Source organism: Pollicipes pollicipes, unplaced genomic scaffold (genome assembly GCF_011947565.3).
Source record: "Pollicipes pollicipes isolate AB1234 unplaced genomic scaffold, Ppol_2.1 Scaffold_3447;HRSCAF=4054_pilon_pilon_pilon, whole genome shotgun sequence".
Classification (NCBI taxonomy): domain Eukaryota; kingdom Metazoa; phylum Arthropoda; class Thecostraca; order Pollicipedomorpha; family Pollicipedidae; genus Pollicipes; species Pollicipes pollicipes.
The window spans coordinates 12,720,274-12,734,924 of record NW_023596297.1 but is presented as its reverse complement, the minus strand read 5'-3'; the positions used below and the strand labels follow the sequence as shown (position 1 = coordinate 12,734,924).

Sequence of the window (14,651 nt, the reverse complement as noted above, 5' to 3'; positions counted from 1 at the left end):
TGGCGTTTTCCGCTGCTGAGGGATCACGAGTTGAGGTATTTGCAACGACGTACTTAAGAACCAGAGGTCCTCGATCAAGATTCACCTTGATCATCATTTTGATGTGGTGACTGGTAGGTTTATAAATTTTGTGGTTTTGTGGCCAACTGATGGTTGTTATAAGCTGACGCCACTTAAAATCCCCACTTCCTTTGTTTCGTCGAAAAGGTTGGTTGGAAACCTAACTGAATTCGATTGCGACCATTGCTTGCTAAGCAGAAAAAAGGAAGTCTCTCGTTCTTCCGTCAGCAGAGGGATTCCCCGCGCGGATCCGAGAAAAACAGGTTAGCCAGCGTGCAACTGCGCAAATAGCACTGCAAGTAGCGTTTACATCAGTCGACCCGTAGGGCCGTCGCCTGCATATAAACAGATGGATCTAACACAACGTTGCATCGTGCAACAAATGCCTCAGCGCCTGAGACAGCATTCTCAGACATGCAGTCGCAAAAGCCCAGTGGTGTACTTATTCTCGGAAATGGGACTCGAGCTCACACTCTTTCCGTGGGACCTCAGCCACAGCGCCTCACCGCCGCGGGTGCCCCGCCTGCCGGCGCTAATTGGACGGACCACAGCACCGGGCTAATGGCTCGGCCCGGGCCGACGACAGCGTAATCAGCCGTCACGCGTCCGATGGAGCCCGATAGGCGTGCCCTGTTGTGACGCATAACCACCCGGGCGGAAGGATCGCCCACAACTGCCTGGCGGTGGCGCCAGCTCGTGCGCAGAAAAAGCTCCGCTAGCTGCAGGGCGCGTAGTCGCACATCTCGCCTTGCGCGGCTCTTTGTGCGGCGTGCCTCCGCCCAGTGACGCTGCCGCTCGACGGCTTGCTGGCCGCCGCGGTGAGCTGCGTGGGGTTAGCCGGGGGCCGATCAGCCAGGGACTGCGCTCTCTGGTGCTCCCTGTCCCGCTACCCGCTACGTTACCCGCTACACGACACGGATTATTCTTACAGCTGAGGGAAACCACCTGACGCCCCGCGTTCTCCGAACCGGTGCACCCCGAACGCCGGAGCGACAGTAAGGGACACGATCACTTCACCAAGGTCATGAAGCGGCTGTCACCGATCGCCGCTCTCTTTTTATTTATGTGCGACGTATATCTCTGCCTTGTCATAATATTGCTCCGATGGCTGCGTCGCATTTGCAACGGCGCTTACGGCAGTGCAAGAAGCCCATGCAAGATGCTAACTCAAGCGAATTGGCAGGTATAAAACCCCACATAGCTATATAAAGCCCTTCTCTCTGACTTATTTATATATTTCCTCTCTCTCTCTCTCCCTCTCTCTCTCTCTCTCTCTCTCTCTCTCTCTCTCTCTCTCTCTCTCTCTCTCTCTCTCTCTCTCTCTCTCTCTCTCTTCCTTCCATCTCTCCATCCTCTAGTTTTCCTCCACCCTTACTACTTTTTTCACGTAGCGCGAAAGGTTTAACATGCTCTGGAACAGTTTCAAGTTTTAAGCTGCTGGGGAGCGTCCTCCCCCACCGCGACTCGCGGTACTGTCCATCGCGGCCTTCCTGCCCGTAACAACAACGCGCACAGGTGAACATTGCGACCGTCGCTGTCACCTCGCGCTGAGGTTTTAGAGCACCAGGCGTTTCTCAATAGGCCTCATAATAGCCGTCCTTCATGTAGCTGCCCCAGCGCGATGGAGCTCGGATGCCGGCCGAGGTACATGGGACGGTAAGCTGCCCCCGGACTCGCACCGGCTCTCCTCGCTGGCCGTCGGTCGGTCTGGCTCCGCTGTCGGAGAGGTCAGGCGCAGGGGAGATCACCTGGCTTGCATCACTTATCACGCGCGCCGCTTATGGACTTCCTCGCCGAATTTGATGGAGCCGATTTCACGTCACTCGGTGGCTAATGCGGCATCGAAGTGGAACGCGCAGTGGGCGTTGAATTGAACAACTATAAATGGGCTTTCTGCTCAAAACGCATTGGTGAGGTACGGTGAGAGGATGATAGATGGAAGTGGTGGGAGTCCCTTACTTCTTGGGATTGGGTGGGCTACGGGTATTTTAAATTCATACCAAAATGCATGAGAATGTAACAATGCATGAAATTGTGTATCCCTAATAAATGTATTAATATTAGTACGTAACAGTTGTCTATACCAATGAATGGACATAACTAGCTTATGTCTTGCCATTGTGGGCCATGCTGGAGCACGATGCGAGTGAGTGAGTAAGTTAGCACTTACTGTCCGTTCCTCAATAGTAATCGCGTGCCATCAGTGAAGGATTTGCCCATTACTTACATGACATATTTATTAAATGCATTTGTTGATGCTCAAAACGCGAATTTGAAATTACCTGGCTGAATTACTACTTCAAATTATGGTTTTTAGCTGCCATCGTTGCTTTAACCCAGCATTGCCCGGTGGTCAAATTAAAAAACAAATCAGTAGCTATCAATTGATGAGTTCTGCGCCTTGCGCCCCCCCAAAAAACACTATGAGACTAAAGTGCATCAAGCGTGAGTGACGTAAGAGTGTCGCCATGTTTCTCAATTTTTTTTCTCTCACAAAAGCGCATAGCCGAAGACAAATCGACACACAATCCGAGCGAAAAACATTTTTACATCCATAAACGGGAAATGTAAGCCAATTGGTTCATTCTTCATATGCACTGTCGTTGTGCTGTTTCAATATTGCACATTACGGTGTTGGCATTTATATAACAAAAAATAGTTATAAAAAGTACACTCAGCATTTTCCTGTTGTCTCAGACCTACAACTTTGTAAACATGGAAATGGTGCCCTCGATACATGAAGGATGCCTGTACCAAGTTTCAAGCAATTGTCTGAAACATTGACTAAGTTATGGCTTGGGATGCATCACAGCGCATGCTGCTCGTGTCCAGGTGAGCCCGACCCGCGGCGGTGGGCGGCGGGGCACAGGTTCACCGCAGCGGCGCGGTATATAGATATAGTTACCCGTAGATACTAAAATTCAGACCCACAACTGGTTAGAAGGTATTGATTCGGACTCAGAAGACCCTTATCTACATCACGAGGCGCACTTTCTGGATCTTAAAGCTACGTTTATGCATAAGGTAGCCTATGCTCCAGATAAGTAGGCCCAAATTTTATGTTGGGGAAACCCCGTTTCTTCCTCGAGAGGTCCCGTTACGAATAAGGAGGCCCCTGTTCTGGTTTAGGACATTTCATGCATCGGAGGATCACGGTTCCGGATCATGTTTTGGGATAAGGAGGTCCCTTAGCCACGTTTCGAGGCTCCCTTCATGAATCGGAAGCATTCCGTTCTGGATTAGGAGGCCCCGCTGTGGATCAGGAGGCCCTTTTGTGGAAAAGTTGTCCCTGTTTTAGCATAGTTATACCCTTTGCTGAATATTCAGAACGCCTCCATTCTTGATTTGTCAATTTTCAACTTTTATTTACTTGGGTAGGATACATTTCATATCTTGATAAGAGGGCACGTGAGGGCCTTGTTGCCCGTCCCCCTGGAATATGGCACTGCAGAGGAGCCATACTGTGATGAGGCCCCATTTTCCAGGAAGCCCCTATGGAAACTCCCGCGCCCTCGACTCAACATCTGTGGCGCCGCCCCTGCTGGTCGGTAGTCGGCTGTCACAGCAGCATGGCCGCATGATGCAGAACTGATGTGAATCTAGTGTAACTACGGCACTGCGGCAGAGTGCAGCAGTGCAGGCTTTTGACGGTGAGACGGGTTGCTGGAATTTAAATGAGTAATTGGGCTTTACAACTTGGTAATGTGATTCGGCCCGGCTGACTGCAACTCCAGCAAGCCGTAATCAATCACCCACTTTCCTGCAAGTGTGCTTGCACTCATGTCACTGAAGAGTTGGCCCAGTTCAGGCTCTGAAAAGTGGGGGTGTAAGTGCGCCACCACATTAATGTCATCGAGGACCTTGGCGCCGTTAGCGTGAATGGCTTGATGGATGACACGAGCTAGAATGTGAAATGCTTATTGGAGAGTTGATTTGCTGGAGCTGCGGGGACCAGTAGTTTTCCAGGGCCTATGCAAAAATGAGTTAATTTCAACGAACAGTGACGTAACAAGCGTTACACCTGCCAAACCGCACCCTTCAGCAGGCTTACCAGGCCATCAGCTAAGACCAACTACGCACTCGATCAAGAGGTGCTCACTATCTGTGGGGCTTATGGAAAATAATTAGGCTATTGCTGGCGGAGATTTCACCAGAAGCCAATCTATTTGGTGTGTGCCTCGCCTGAGCACTATGTGCGGCTGCTGCCACTGGCACACGGCCGGATCCGAAACTCCTGAGACCCCCCCCCCCCCCATATATTCTTGTTATCGAGCAGCTAGCAGTGAAATGTTGCGCACAGTTATGAAGGCAATAGGCATGCTGCAGCCCCACCTCCCATTGTTCACGGCGTCAGCCGCCGCCTTCACTGACATGGCTTATCCTGTGGAGGCGGAGATGGCCCGTGAAGCCCAGCGCCACTAGCACCCAGCGCTCGCGTCTGTTACATTTCATATACTGCCCTATCCACTCTCTGTGACTCCCCGGCGTCCTGCACGTGGTGACGCTTCATCGTGGAGTTGGATCGGTACGGTACTTTTGGAACTAGTCTGGAACTAGTCTGGAACGGTGGTTCATCTCCCCAGAAACGCGCCCCAAAGGGACAAGGCAGGACACGTGCGTGACGCGCCACGCTGCTGGCGCTAACCTCCATCTTCCAAAGAACGGCAAGCGATGGAAGCCCCAGTGGCCTCTCAGACCGACAGCACATCCCGGCGGACCACCGCTAGATCCAGCGGGGGATGGGGGGCGGGGGGAACACCGTTCAGCGCCCGCCGCGTCATGCATAACAGATGGCGACGGCGGCTGGATGACAGCGACTGATGGCCTTCAGCACTCGTGATCGTATCCGCGGTGTAGCGACACATTGCCAGGGTTTCCCACATAGTTCCAGCCCTCGGGCTTTTGTGCTTGCTGTACTCGGGCGGTATAATAATCACCCCCTCCGAGAATTCCACCTCGGTGCCTTAGCCAGTGATGCACGTCACCCCAGAGCGCATCGATGACTTCACAGCGCGGAGTCTTACTTCACACGCCGGATCATCCAGTCACCGACCACACGGCATGGCCTGCTAATGCGATTACGTTGCAGCTAAAACTCTTGGTCGGTAGTTTTCGGCATCCAGTAGAATACAGTCGACCGTTATTAAATCAACCCCATCCGCCAGATCTCAACCTCCGCAAAGGCTGCAGATATGGTCATGTACAATCCGTTACCGTACAATTAATCCCCATCGTTGCACATGCAGCCCATTTTAGATTATCCCATTGGCTCTCGCACATAGCATTATAAAGATGTGTACATAACATGAATTACATAAATGCAGTATGGGCTAGCACAGCTAGATTTGTGAGTTTGACATCGGGCCATTGGGTGTGTTCAAACTCTCCGTGTTAATAATTAAAAGAACTGTTCACTCTTAATCCATGTTGTTGACAGCCTTCTGGCTGACATCAGTTCAATCCATGGATCGATCTTAATCGGCAAATTTATGCAAACTGACAACACTTTGTTGTTGCAGAGGTACGTTGCGTCAAGACTGCTGCTTTCCCGAGCCAGTTGGAACCGAACCAAACCAGTTTGATCAGCTTCGCCCATTAATCCTTAATCCACAGATTTATCAAACCAATATGACTTTTGTTGCATTACTGAAGCGTCATAACGTGACGACGTGCCAGCACCTGATTCGAAGTATATTTTGATGCATATTTACTCAGATTGATCAGAGCATCCATGGCAACACAGAAACCGAAGGCCATCACATTACATGAGCGGTCATGCGAAGGTTAAAAACGTCATCAAACACATCGGAGGACAGGATGCTAGTGGGGATGCCAAACCCTACCCACGGTTATGCCTGTCACGTTTTGTGTGTGATGCACCTCCATGCCAGTGCGGCACGGATACAGCACCAGACAACCCCGCGCGCATGCGCAGTCCGGGTGATAACGTCCGACGTCCGGCAGTTGCAGCGGCTGACGGACCAGCTGCTGGCCGGTTACCAGTCGGACCAGCCGTCCTGGAGCAGCCTGAAGCGGCAGCTGGCCAGTCGGGAGGGCGTGGAGCGACTGAGGCGGCGCGGGCCGCAGCGCGCCTTCGCCGGCTTCATGAGCGACGCCGCCGCCGGACACGGTCAGTCGGGCGTCTCGGCGCGCCCTCACAGAGCCGTGTCGTCGGTAACGAGTGATGTCTGAGTGCTATGTCCATGTTGGGGGGGGGGGGGGTAGGGGGTAGGGCGGGGGCATTGTAAGTGTTGTGTCTGGGAATCTGAATCACTCGCGCTATTATACACAATCAGCGTGCACATGCCCCGCGTGGGGATAGGTATGCTGATTACATAAAATGCTATCACTGGTTGAGACGTGCACTTACTAGCGCTGTCTGGGCGAAGGGGCCCATGCGCTCTAGTGTGCTGGTTGTATCTCAGGCATCCGTGTATTATATAAAATCCTGGTTCGCGACGACCGTGGTACATTGAGCACTCTCAGTGTTCCCCGACTTCGTGTGATACGTTTTACAAAGCCGAGTTCACATTCTGCTACTCCCTCACCACATTCCAGAGGAGAAGCGTCGTCGCGCGGTTGTTCCTTCCAGTTTGAAAGAAGTCCCAAAGCTCGCTGGCCCACACACAATTTATGAACGACAGTAATCCTCCAGCTTTCGCGAGACTTGGTTTACCACCAGCCTTTGAGCGGGCCGTTTCTATAGCCAGGACCACACGCGAGGCCCGCCTTGTCCCCTTGTCCGCCCAGACGGACGGCAGATGATTATCTGCCTTTGACATGCACAGGCAGTTGAATGAAGGCTTACGAAATCCCCCATCCCATCGGACTCAGTGGAACGTGGGAAGTATACAAATCTTCGGATAACAGTCGGATGGCCTCTACGTGTCAAACTGTTTCGAATAATCATTCAGACACTGCTACGGCCTAATGTGCGGCGACCAAAGACGCCATAGCAAGGGCGTGGAAACCCTCAAAAGTGCGATCGAACGAGAAATGTTTTTTTGGTTAGGTCTTTTCACGAAACGCCATAGGGATAAGGCTATTTTCAGACGTGCACCTAACATCCAAAGGGAAATTGTTCTCATCGTGGCATGGCGTACATGGGGTGATTCCGGCTGCCTTAGAGTATGTGGATGAGACCAGGACCAGAAAATCGAACAGATCTCTCTTGCTTATACGCCGCTCATAGTTATGCATATCAGACTTCGCATATTCGGCAAACCCTGTCAGATTTTTCGGTGACCTGTGCACCATTACATTCACTTTGATGACGTTTTTTGGATGGATCCCCATTAAGATCGATCCCGTTACCCTCGATTACACGTGGGTGGTTTGACAAAGCACCATGAGAGCTGCGGACGGTCTCACACACTCGGTGTCGGCGCATTAGCGGCGAAGATAGCTGCCGTGAAGCGAGCGAGCTCTCGAGCGATGACGTCTCTCAGATACCGGCCCGCTCAGGGCGCGTTGCACGGCAGTCGGCGTTCACGCGGCCTCAGCAGCTGCTGACGCGGCCTCGGCAGCTGCTGATGCGGCCTCGGCAGCTGCTGACGCTCCGGAGTCCACACCACAGCGCCGAGCTGCCGCCGCCGCCGCTGCCGTCGCCACCGGTTGCGGTGCGCTGCCAGTGTCGCGCGGCGTGACTGCATGGTCTGTGGTCATCGGAGCTCACAGGACTTTGCGCCATTTTCAACGTAAATGCAACTGCCGAGGTCAGGAGCGGCGTTCGGTGTGGGGGTGGCCCGGGCGCTGGTCACTGCCATGCGACACTCGGCCGATCAGTACGGTGTGACTCTGGGCTGGGTGGTAAAGTGCGACACTGCGCTGATCAGCACCGTGCGAAACTGGGCCGATCAGTGTGTTGTGACTCTGGGCTGGGTAGTATAGTGTGACACTGCACTGATCAGCACCGTGCGACACTAGGCCGTCCAGCACAGCGCAAAACTGGGCTGAGTGCTGCATTGTGGCATTGTGCAGCTATCAGTGTCTTACGGTAATGGGCCGGTCAGTACAGTGGCTATGGGCTGGACGACACAGCGCAACACTCGCCATCAATACCGTGCGACACTGAGCCAGCCAGTACAGCGCGATGGACTGAGCGATAGCGTGCGGCGTTTGCCCGGGCTAGACGTATATAAGAAATGTTGCGCAAGATGGATGTCCAGCACCATGACCTGACTCCTTCGAAGTCTAGCTAACTCGGTTTGACTGCCGGCAGTTTGACTGAGTGCAGAGTGCAGCAGAGGTGAGACGGAGGGCCGTCTGGCGGTTGCCAGGGGCGGATGCAACAATGAATTTTGAGGGGCGAACTCCGAGTCTTCCATGCTCCAAATACCGCGCCAACTGCCGGAAAACTCAGTTTTCACCGTCCGAAGGGTTGCGGCGGAGGGGAGGCATGCCCCTTTCCCTACCCCTGGATCCAACGACGCCGCTGGTCGTCCCATCTCGTCAGCAATGCGACACTCCTTCACCGCCCTCGCGGTGGTGTTGGGGTGGTGGAGAGCGAGGGGGAGGGGGAGGAGGTTCACAGGTCGCCAGGGCCATGACGGCCCACGGCCGGCGCAGCACCGCTGCGATGCAGGGAAGGTTGATGGGCGGCCGGGGTCGGGTCTCCGACCTTGGACCGCTCGCAGTCGGGCCGGCCGAATCACCCGGCTGGCCCGGCGCCGCTTCGTCTGGGCAGTGCCAGGCACGCCGGTGACGAATGACGAAGGCACCCCAGCCGATCGGGCGCGCAGCCAGGCAGCACATCCCGGTGATGAGCCTTAGGCCAGCGCTCTATTATTCTATGAGGAGTGGCGTTCGGCGGATGATACCTTCTATTAGTTAGGCATGGCTGTTCCCAAAGTGACAATACGTATGAATGTGGCAAGAAACAGGGCGCATCAGAAATCTTGAACCAGGCAGAAACGCAAAAACTTTTAAAACAAAGCTACGTGGGAGGAAAATAACTGCTATGCTTTTTGTCCTTTGGCAATGTGTTTCCAAGGTGCTGGCAGTGCTGCACACCTTTTCATATGGTGGCACTGGCCCGTACTTAGTTCTGGACCACCCTTTGATTTTTAGACAAAGCATATTTATTGCAAACATAGACAGTGAAGAATGAAGGATCAACAGGGGGCGTAAGCGTTCACACATGGGAGAACGCTATGGCACGTGATTTACTAAACTTCGATGCAGGTTTTACATTTCCAACAAAGTTTTTGCCCTTAAAAATGTTAACGGTTCACAAAAGACTAACTGGACCCATAATTTTGTCGCCATTGCGAAAGCACGATCACATTTCTTCCGATACGACAAATGCTCTCACGTCGCCACCTCCCGCGTTCCGCCGGCCACCCGGACATACACGGCCGCAGTTGCCACCGCCACGCCTTCTCCAGCGGCGATGACCGATGGTTGAGATTACCATGTCCCCGTTAGATGGAGCCACGCCTAGCCGCCCTCGCCACGACGCACGCCGTCTGCAGAGGTGAGCTGCCGCCGCCGTGAGCGGCGCGGCGGCCAGATTAAGCCGGTTGCGAGCCAGAGAGCAGATCAAGCCTGCCTTTGACGTGACGTGCGCCGGCGGCCGGCGCGTGGCTCCCTGGGAAGCCACGCGCGGCCCGTGACCGGCATAAAGAGGTCACGCGCAGTGCGTGCATGGCGCAACACTCGGCGGCCGAGCGATGGTGAGGAATGAAGGGTCGCGCTGGCGGGACGTGCAGACCGCTGTGGAACGCATCAGCCCGCTGCACGGCGCGCTGCGGCCTGCCAGCTGGAATGCCATCAATTGACAGTGCCGCGATTGTGCGTCCGGCGCCAAGAGTCTCGAGGCCGCACCCTAGCGAACACGCACGCCGTCTGCCACTTCACTCCGGCGACTTCGCTGTGGTCTTAAAGCGCTCCTGTTTGTCACCGGTATCCATTTCGCACAACAGTTCGGGCGATGAAATCATCTTGAAGTTAAAAGCCTATCCCCAGGTTGTCGTTCTCAAGTGCTCTCACCAGAGATGTATCATTCTCAAAAGCATCGGACAGTCAACAAGGGGAGGGGCCGTCATGGCCAGGTACGTGGTGCGATAGGGGTTAATACAGCGCCAGGGCTCAAGACCAATGCAGTGTTATGTGTACGCTATACAGACATGTGTTGGCAGGAAAGAAAGCACCATAATTGATCGTCCAATTAAGATTGCTGTAACCTTGATGTCTCCATATTAGCCGCAAAAAACCCAGCGACAAAAACGCCGCCACTCTCACCACGGCTCTTGTAAAAAGGTGGCCGAGCAGAATGTTTGTGCGGTTGTGCTGTACCGCTTGTGCACATCAGCTCGCTTTCTTCGACGCGCCGCTTCATCCTGGACAAGTGCGCCGCTCGTCTCTCAGTCGGGCGTGCTGCGGCCGTCAGCCATGAGCCGGCCCGCTTGCCGCCGGACTCTGGAGGGAGGGCACCAGTGCCTTCCCTGACCACGCAGAGGGGTTCCTGCGCGAGGCAGGTGGGTCTCGGTGGCGGACTGCGACGACGGTCGCAGTGCTGCCCCGTAATCTGGTTGGTTCTTTCTTGGTTGCATGGGGCTGAAATGACAATTACTGCCGTGGAAATGCGTCTAGTCCAGACCAAATTATGAAAAAAACGCTTGTAGATTTTCTGAACGACAGCATGTCGAGGAAATTTCGCAACATGGTGTTAATTGTAGTAGACCCTGGATACTAGAAAATGTAAATTCAAAAAAAAATCACCATTTACCTCATAACTGACCTAAGTCGTTTGATTTTAAGTACCAATCAATAAATGAGAAAAACATGTGCAGGAGGGGAAATTGTCTATGTGAAGTGTTGACAGCACATCCGCGCACGCGCGACGCCGGTCGAAGCGGCTCGACAAGAGTTGGCGTCCATCAATAAACAAGAGGTTCAGCCCACCACTTCCGCATACCGACCTCCCTTCTTCGCTGCAGCTCTCGGCAACGTAATTATGCCACGAACGAACGGCGCCACGAACCTTGTTGCCAGTCTTGCGACAGTTCGATTCTGTTTATACAGGGGGAGCTGAAAGTTTCTCGGTTGCGACAACGACACCGGCCTACTGTTCTTTTCCGTGAGTGAAACGTGAAACGCCCACTGAACGTTTATTCGAATAAGGTGGACCACATTGGTGTAGCTGGGTGCAGCGACCATATCCCCTCCCCTGTCTCCCTGAAGACTGAGCAGGCCGTCCGGCGGTCCAACGGTCCTTGTGGGAACGGAGGCACCAGTACGTTCCCAATGCAAGGGCAAGGGCCAAAGCCCCCACTGTTTCCGATAGTTAGTGTAAGCGCTCGCTTGGCGTCTTATACCCTCCGATCGGGTAGTTAAAGCCAATAAAAGTTTTGTTTATCGACATAGCTACGAACCTAAAAAATGTAGCACTAATATATGACAACATCTATTGCTTTGTAACAACCTGTGCCATAACGAGAGTCTTGTGTAGTGGCTTGAGCGAGCGGGACATCTCTTTGGCCTATAAGAATGCACCTCTGGCGCCTAGACAGGCACCGTGCCGTTTATGTGCAGGATGTCTCTTTATAATAATGTCTTTATATGCTCTCTAAGTGATCACATTTCAATATAAGTTTTCTATAATATATACATATATATATATATATATATATATATATATATATATATATATGTATGGGCAGGATACCTCTTTCAAAGTTTCATCGATTGCCGTATGCTATCGCCTGGCCGGCTGCCAAGCCATATTGTCCCCACGCCGTCGGCGTAGACCAGTGGTAGAGCCGCCATCCCATATTGTCCCGTTCTGCCTTCGGCATACACCAGTGGTAGAGCTGCCATGCCATATTGTCTCATTATACCATTGGCGTGGGCCAGTGGTAGAGCGCCGGCCACAAAGACACCCGGCGACTTTGATGCACTAATGATGTGGGCCGGTGCTCCAGAAACACAGTGCTTGATCATCTGGCTGGTTGAAGATTTTCAACTAACGGCTGCCCATAACGGGCCAGGCTGGTCACTAGGGCTCTAGCCGCAGCATAGACCTCGTGTGAGATGCATGCCAAGGTCAAACCTGTGCAAAAATCTCACAGCGAGGGTCTGAGCCCAGGATGTCCGTTGCCTCCTTGTTCCCCAGTCAGATCCTGATCCGTATCCGTACCCTACCATCCGTACATTATGACCTTCAGTTGCGCTCTTTCTTGTCAGGAGCAACGTCACGAATTTGTGCCAGATGGGCAAGCCACTTCTAATTTGGGTCCTCACAGTGAAGGGGCGCTCCTTGGGATATAGTGCACTCCGGTTGCATAGCGACCTTGACCATGCCCGCAATTGCATAGTATTGAGCTATTTTATCATGCTTGCATATACCTTCTCGGAGCACCAAACCGGTAAATTAACTGCTTCATTTTACCAGAAATGTAAGTCCGTGTTTTTAAAACACAACGGTTATTGAGCAACGGTTACTGGATGAGCACATGATGATGTAAGTAAAATAAATTTAGAATAACCTTATGCTCGTGATGTAATGAATGTGTGCAGAACATCGTAAAACACGTGTTTTTCTGGACGTATTGATTGTACCATCAGCATAAGGTTATACTTATTTTCCTCTACATACCTATTAAAAGACAGGTTATGCGACTTTTTCCACATCAATAAGGAGAAGTGTCGTACCGAAGTCAGATATTACGATTTTAATGCAATACGAGGGGTTAAATACTCTTATAAATCATCGCCCAATCCCGTTATTGGTTGTGATTTCCATTGCAGACTATGAAAATATGCAAACAACATTCTGAGCTGCATTGTGTTAGTTGTGTGCAAAACAGTGGAATATCTCGACTTCCATACCACCGCCCTAACCATCCAGAATGGCTGCATCACCAGTCCTTGCGTAACTGGACCTCTTCTCGATCACAGGGACGTGCTCTCTGTTATGACAAGGGCCCGCCGTTGGTGCTGGTCATGAAAGGAACCCGATCGCATTCAGTTATGACAAGGGCCCGCCGTTGGTCATGAAAGGAATCTGATCGGATGCGGAAGAAGTTCCGTGCCTTTTTCAGACCACCTGCCTGATCGCGTTATGACCAATCCATAATGCCGAGGGTCTTCCGTCGTGTCCCGGATCACGCCCATCCAAGAAGTTTAGTCTCCAGATCGCCGCAAATATGTCACCCACTTGGTCGTAACAGACAATCTCCGGACATATCTTGACTTTCCATCACGTCAGATACAGCATTGGGGCCCTCTCTCGTTTACGACAGACAGCCTGGCTCTAGACATTAATTGGACCTCAGACTCTTCGGGACACAGGTCTCCTGTTGTTAAACGGCTTGAGATCAGAGCGTTGATAAGCAAAACCAGTTGGAGTGTGCCTCACCCCCGGGTCGGCCAACCCGGGGAATCGCCAAATGCTGTTTTATCGGATTTGTTTCATTTTGCCTCGTCAGATGCAATAAATCGAAAAGTTGTTCCGAAATTTGCTCGTTTTCCCCCGTATCTCTGGGATTTTCACGAACATTGTACCCGAGGTTTTCGCGGCTCTTTACTAAGTTGGACGAGGAGCAAAGTTACAGGTTGAGGGGGAGGTGGCTCGAGCCATCTAATGGGATGCGACTTTACCTTCATGCTAGTCCATCATCGGGGCTTCACACCACTTTCACGCACTCAGCTGCTGAGGCCATGTGGCGTCGCCTGCCGCTCAGCCTGGCAGAAAGGGCTGGCACCGCCTCGTTTGGTTTCCCAGACGGACAGGCTAACCACTTCACTCTCGATACCCTACACCCCAGCTTGAGGCCACCAAAATTGTGATTGACACGACTAAGCCGTCCATTGAACGTGGTGAAAAGGGGAGAAGGCGCTGAGGGAGGAGCAGCCTCCTGGTCACCACGGGCCATCCTGCCGTATGTTGGCTTTCAGTCGGTTTAGATGCGTTCAGTGTTGGGAGCTCCCCTCATTCCTGAGTGATGATGCTGTCTCCCGCAGCACCGTCACTTCCGACCTCACCCACCCGTCCGTTGCAGGGGATGCGATATTCCGGTTAATCCCGTACATCATTACAACATCGTGCCGTTGATGGTGGGCAGGCATCCCGGTGGTCATGAACACTGGACCTGGCATGACTTTCGAAGACCTCGAAAATATCAGGGTGCACAAAAAGACGCGTGCACCCACCTTGCCTGATTGAATTGGCGTGGACGGTTGCTGCCCTTGCCCGCGCAATGACACTGACACTGCTTGCCGTGTTAACCTCCATTAATCATGCATCTTAACGGCACAAGAAAAGCCACGCCTGTAGAGGACATGTTTGAAGGTTCAAAGACAGCGCGAACAGAAACACCCTGACACACACACACACACACACACACACACACACACACACACACACACACACACACACACACACACACACACACACACACACACACACACACACACACACACACACACACACACACACACACACACACACACACACACACACACACACAACACACACACAACACACCCACACCCACACCCACACCCACACCCACACCCACACCCACACCCACACCCACATATATATATATATATATATATATATATATATATATATATATATATATATA

At 52.5% G+C, this 14,651-nt stretch overlaps 1 protein-coding gene across 2 annotated transcripts in view; it reads left to right on the top strand.

Annotated features, from left to right (window-relative positions):
* Positions 1 to 14,651, top strand: part of LOC119091283 (uncharacterized) — a 39,664-nt gene that overhangs the window by 11,037 nt on the left and 13,976 nt on the right. The window contains exon 2 of one of the 2 annotated variants that reach the window (XM_037213975.1): positions 6,031 to 6,190. In XM_037213975.1, coding sequence (XP_037069870.1) covers positions 6,031 to 6,190 — 160 coding nt within the window. Of the gene's footprint in view, positions 1 to 6,024; positions 6,191 to 14,651 lie in introns of both variants that reach the window. The other variant, XM_037213974.1, reaches the window with a different exon arrangement.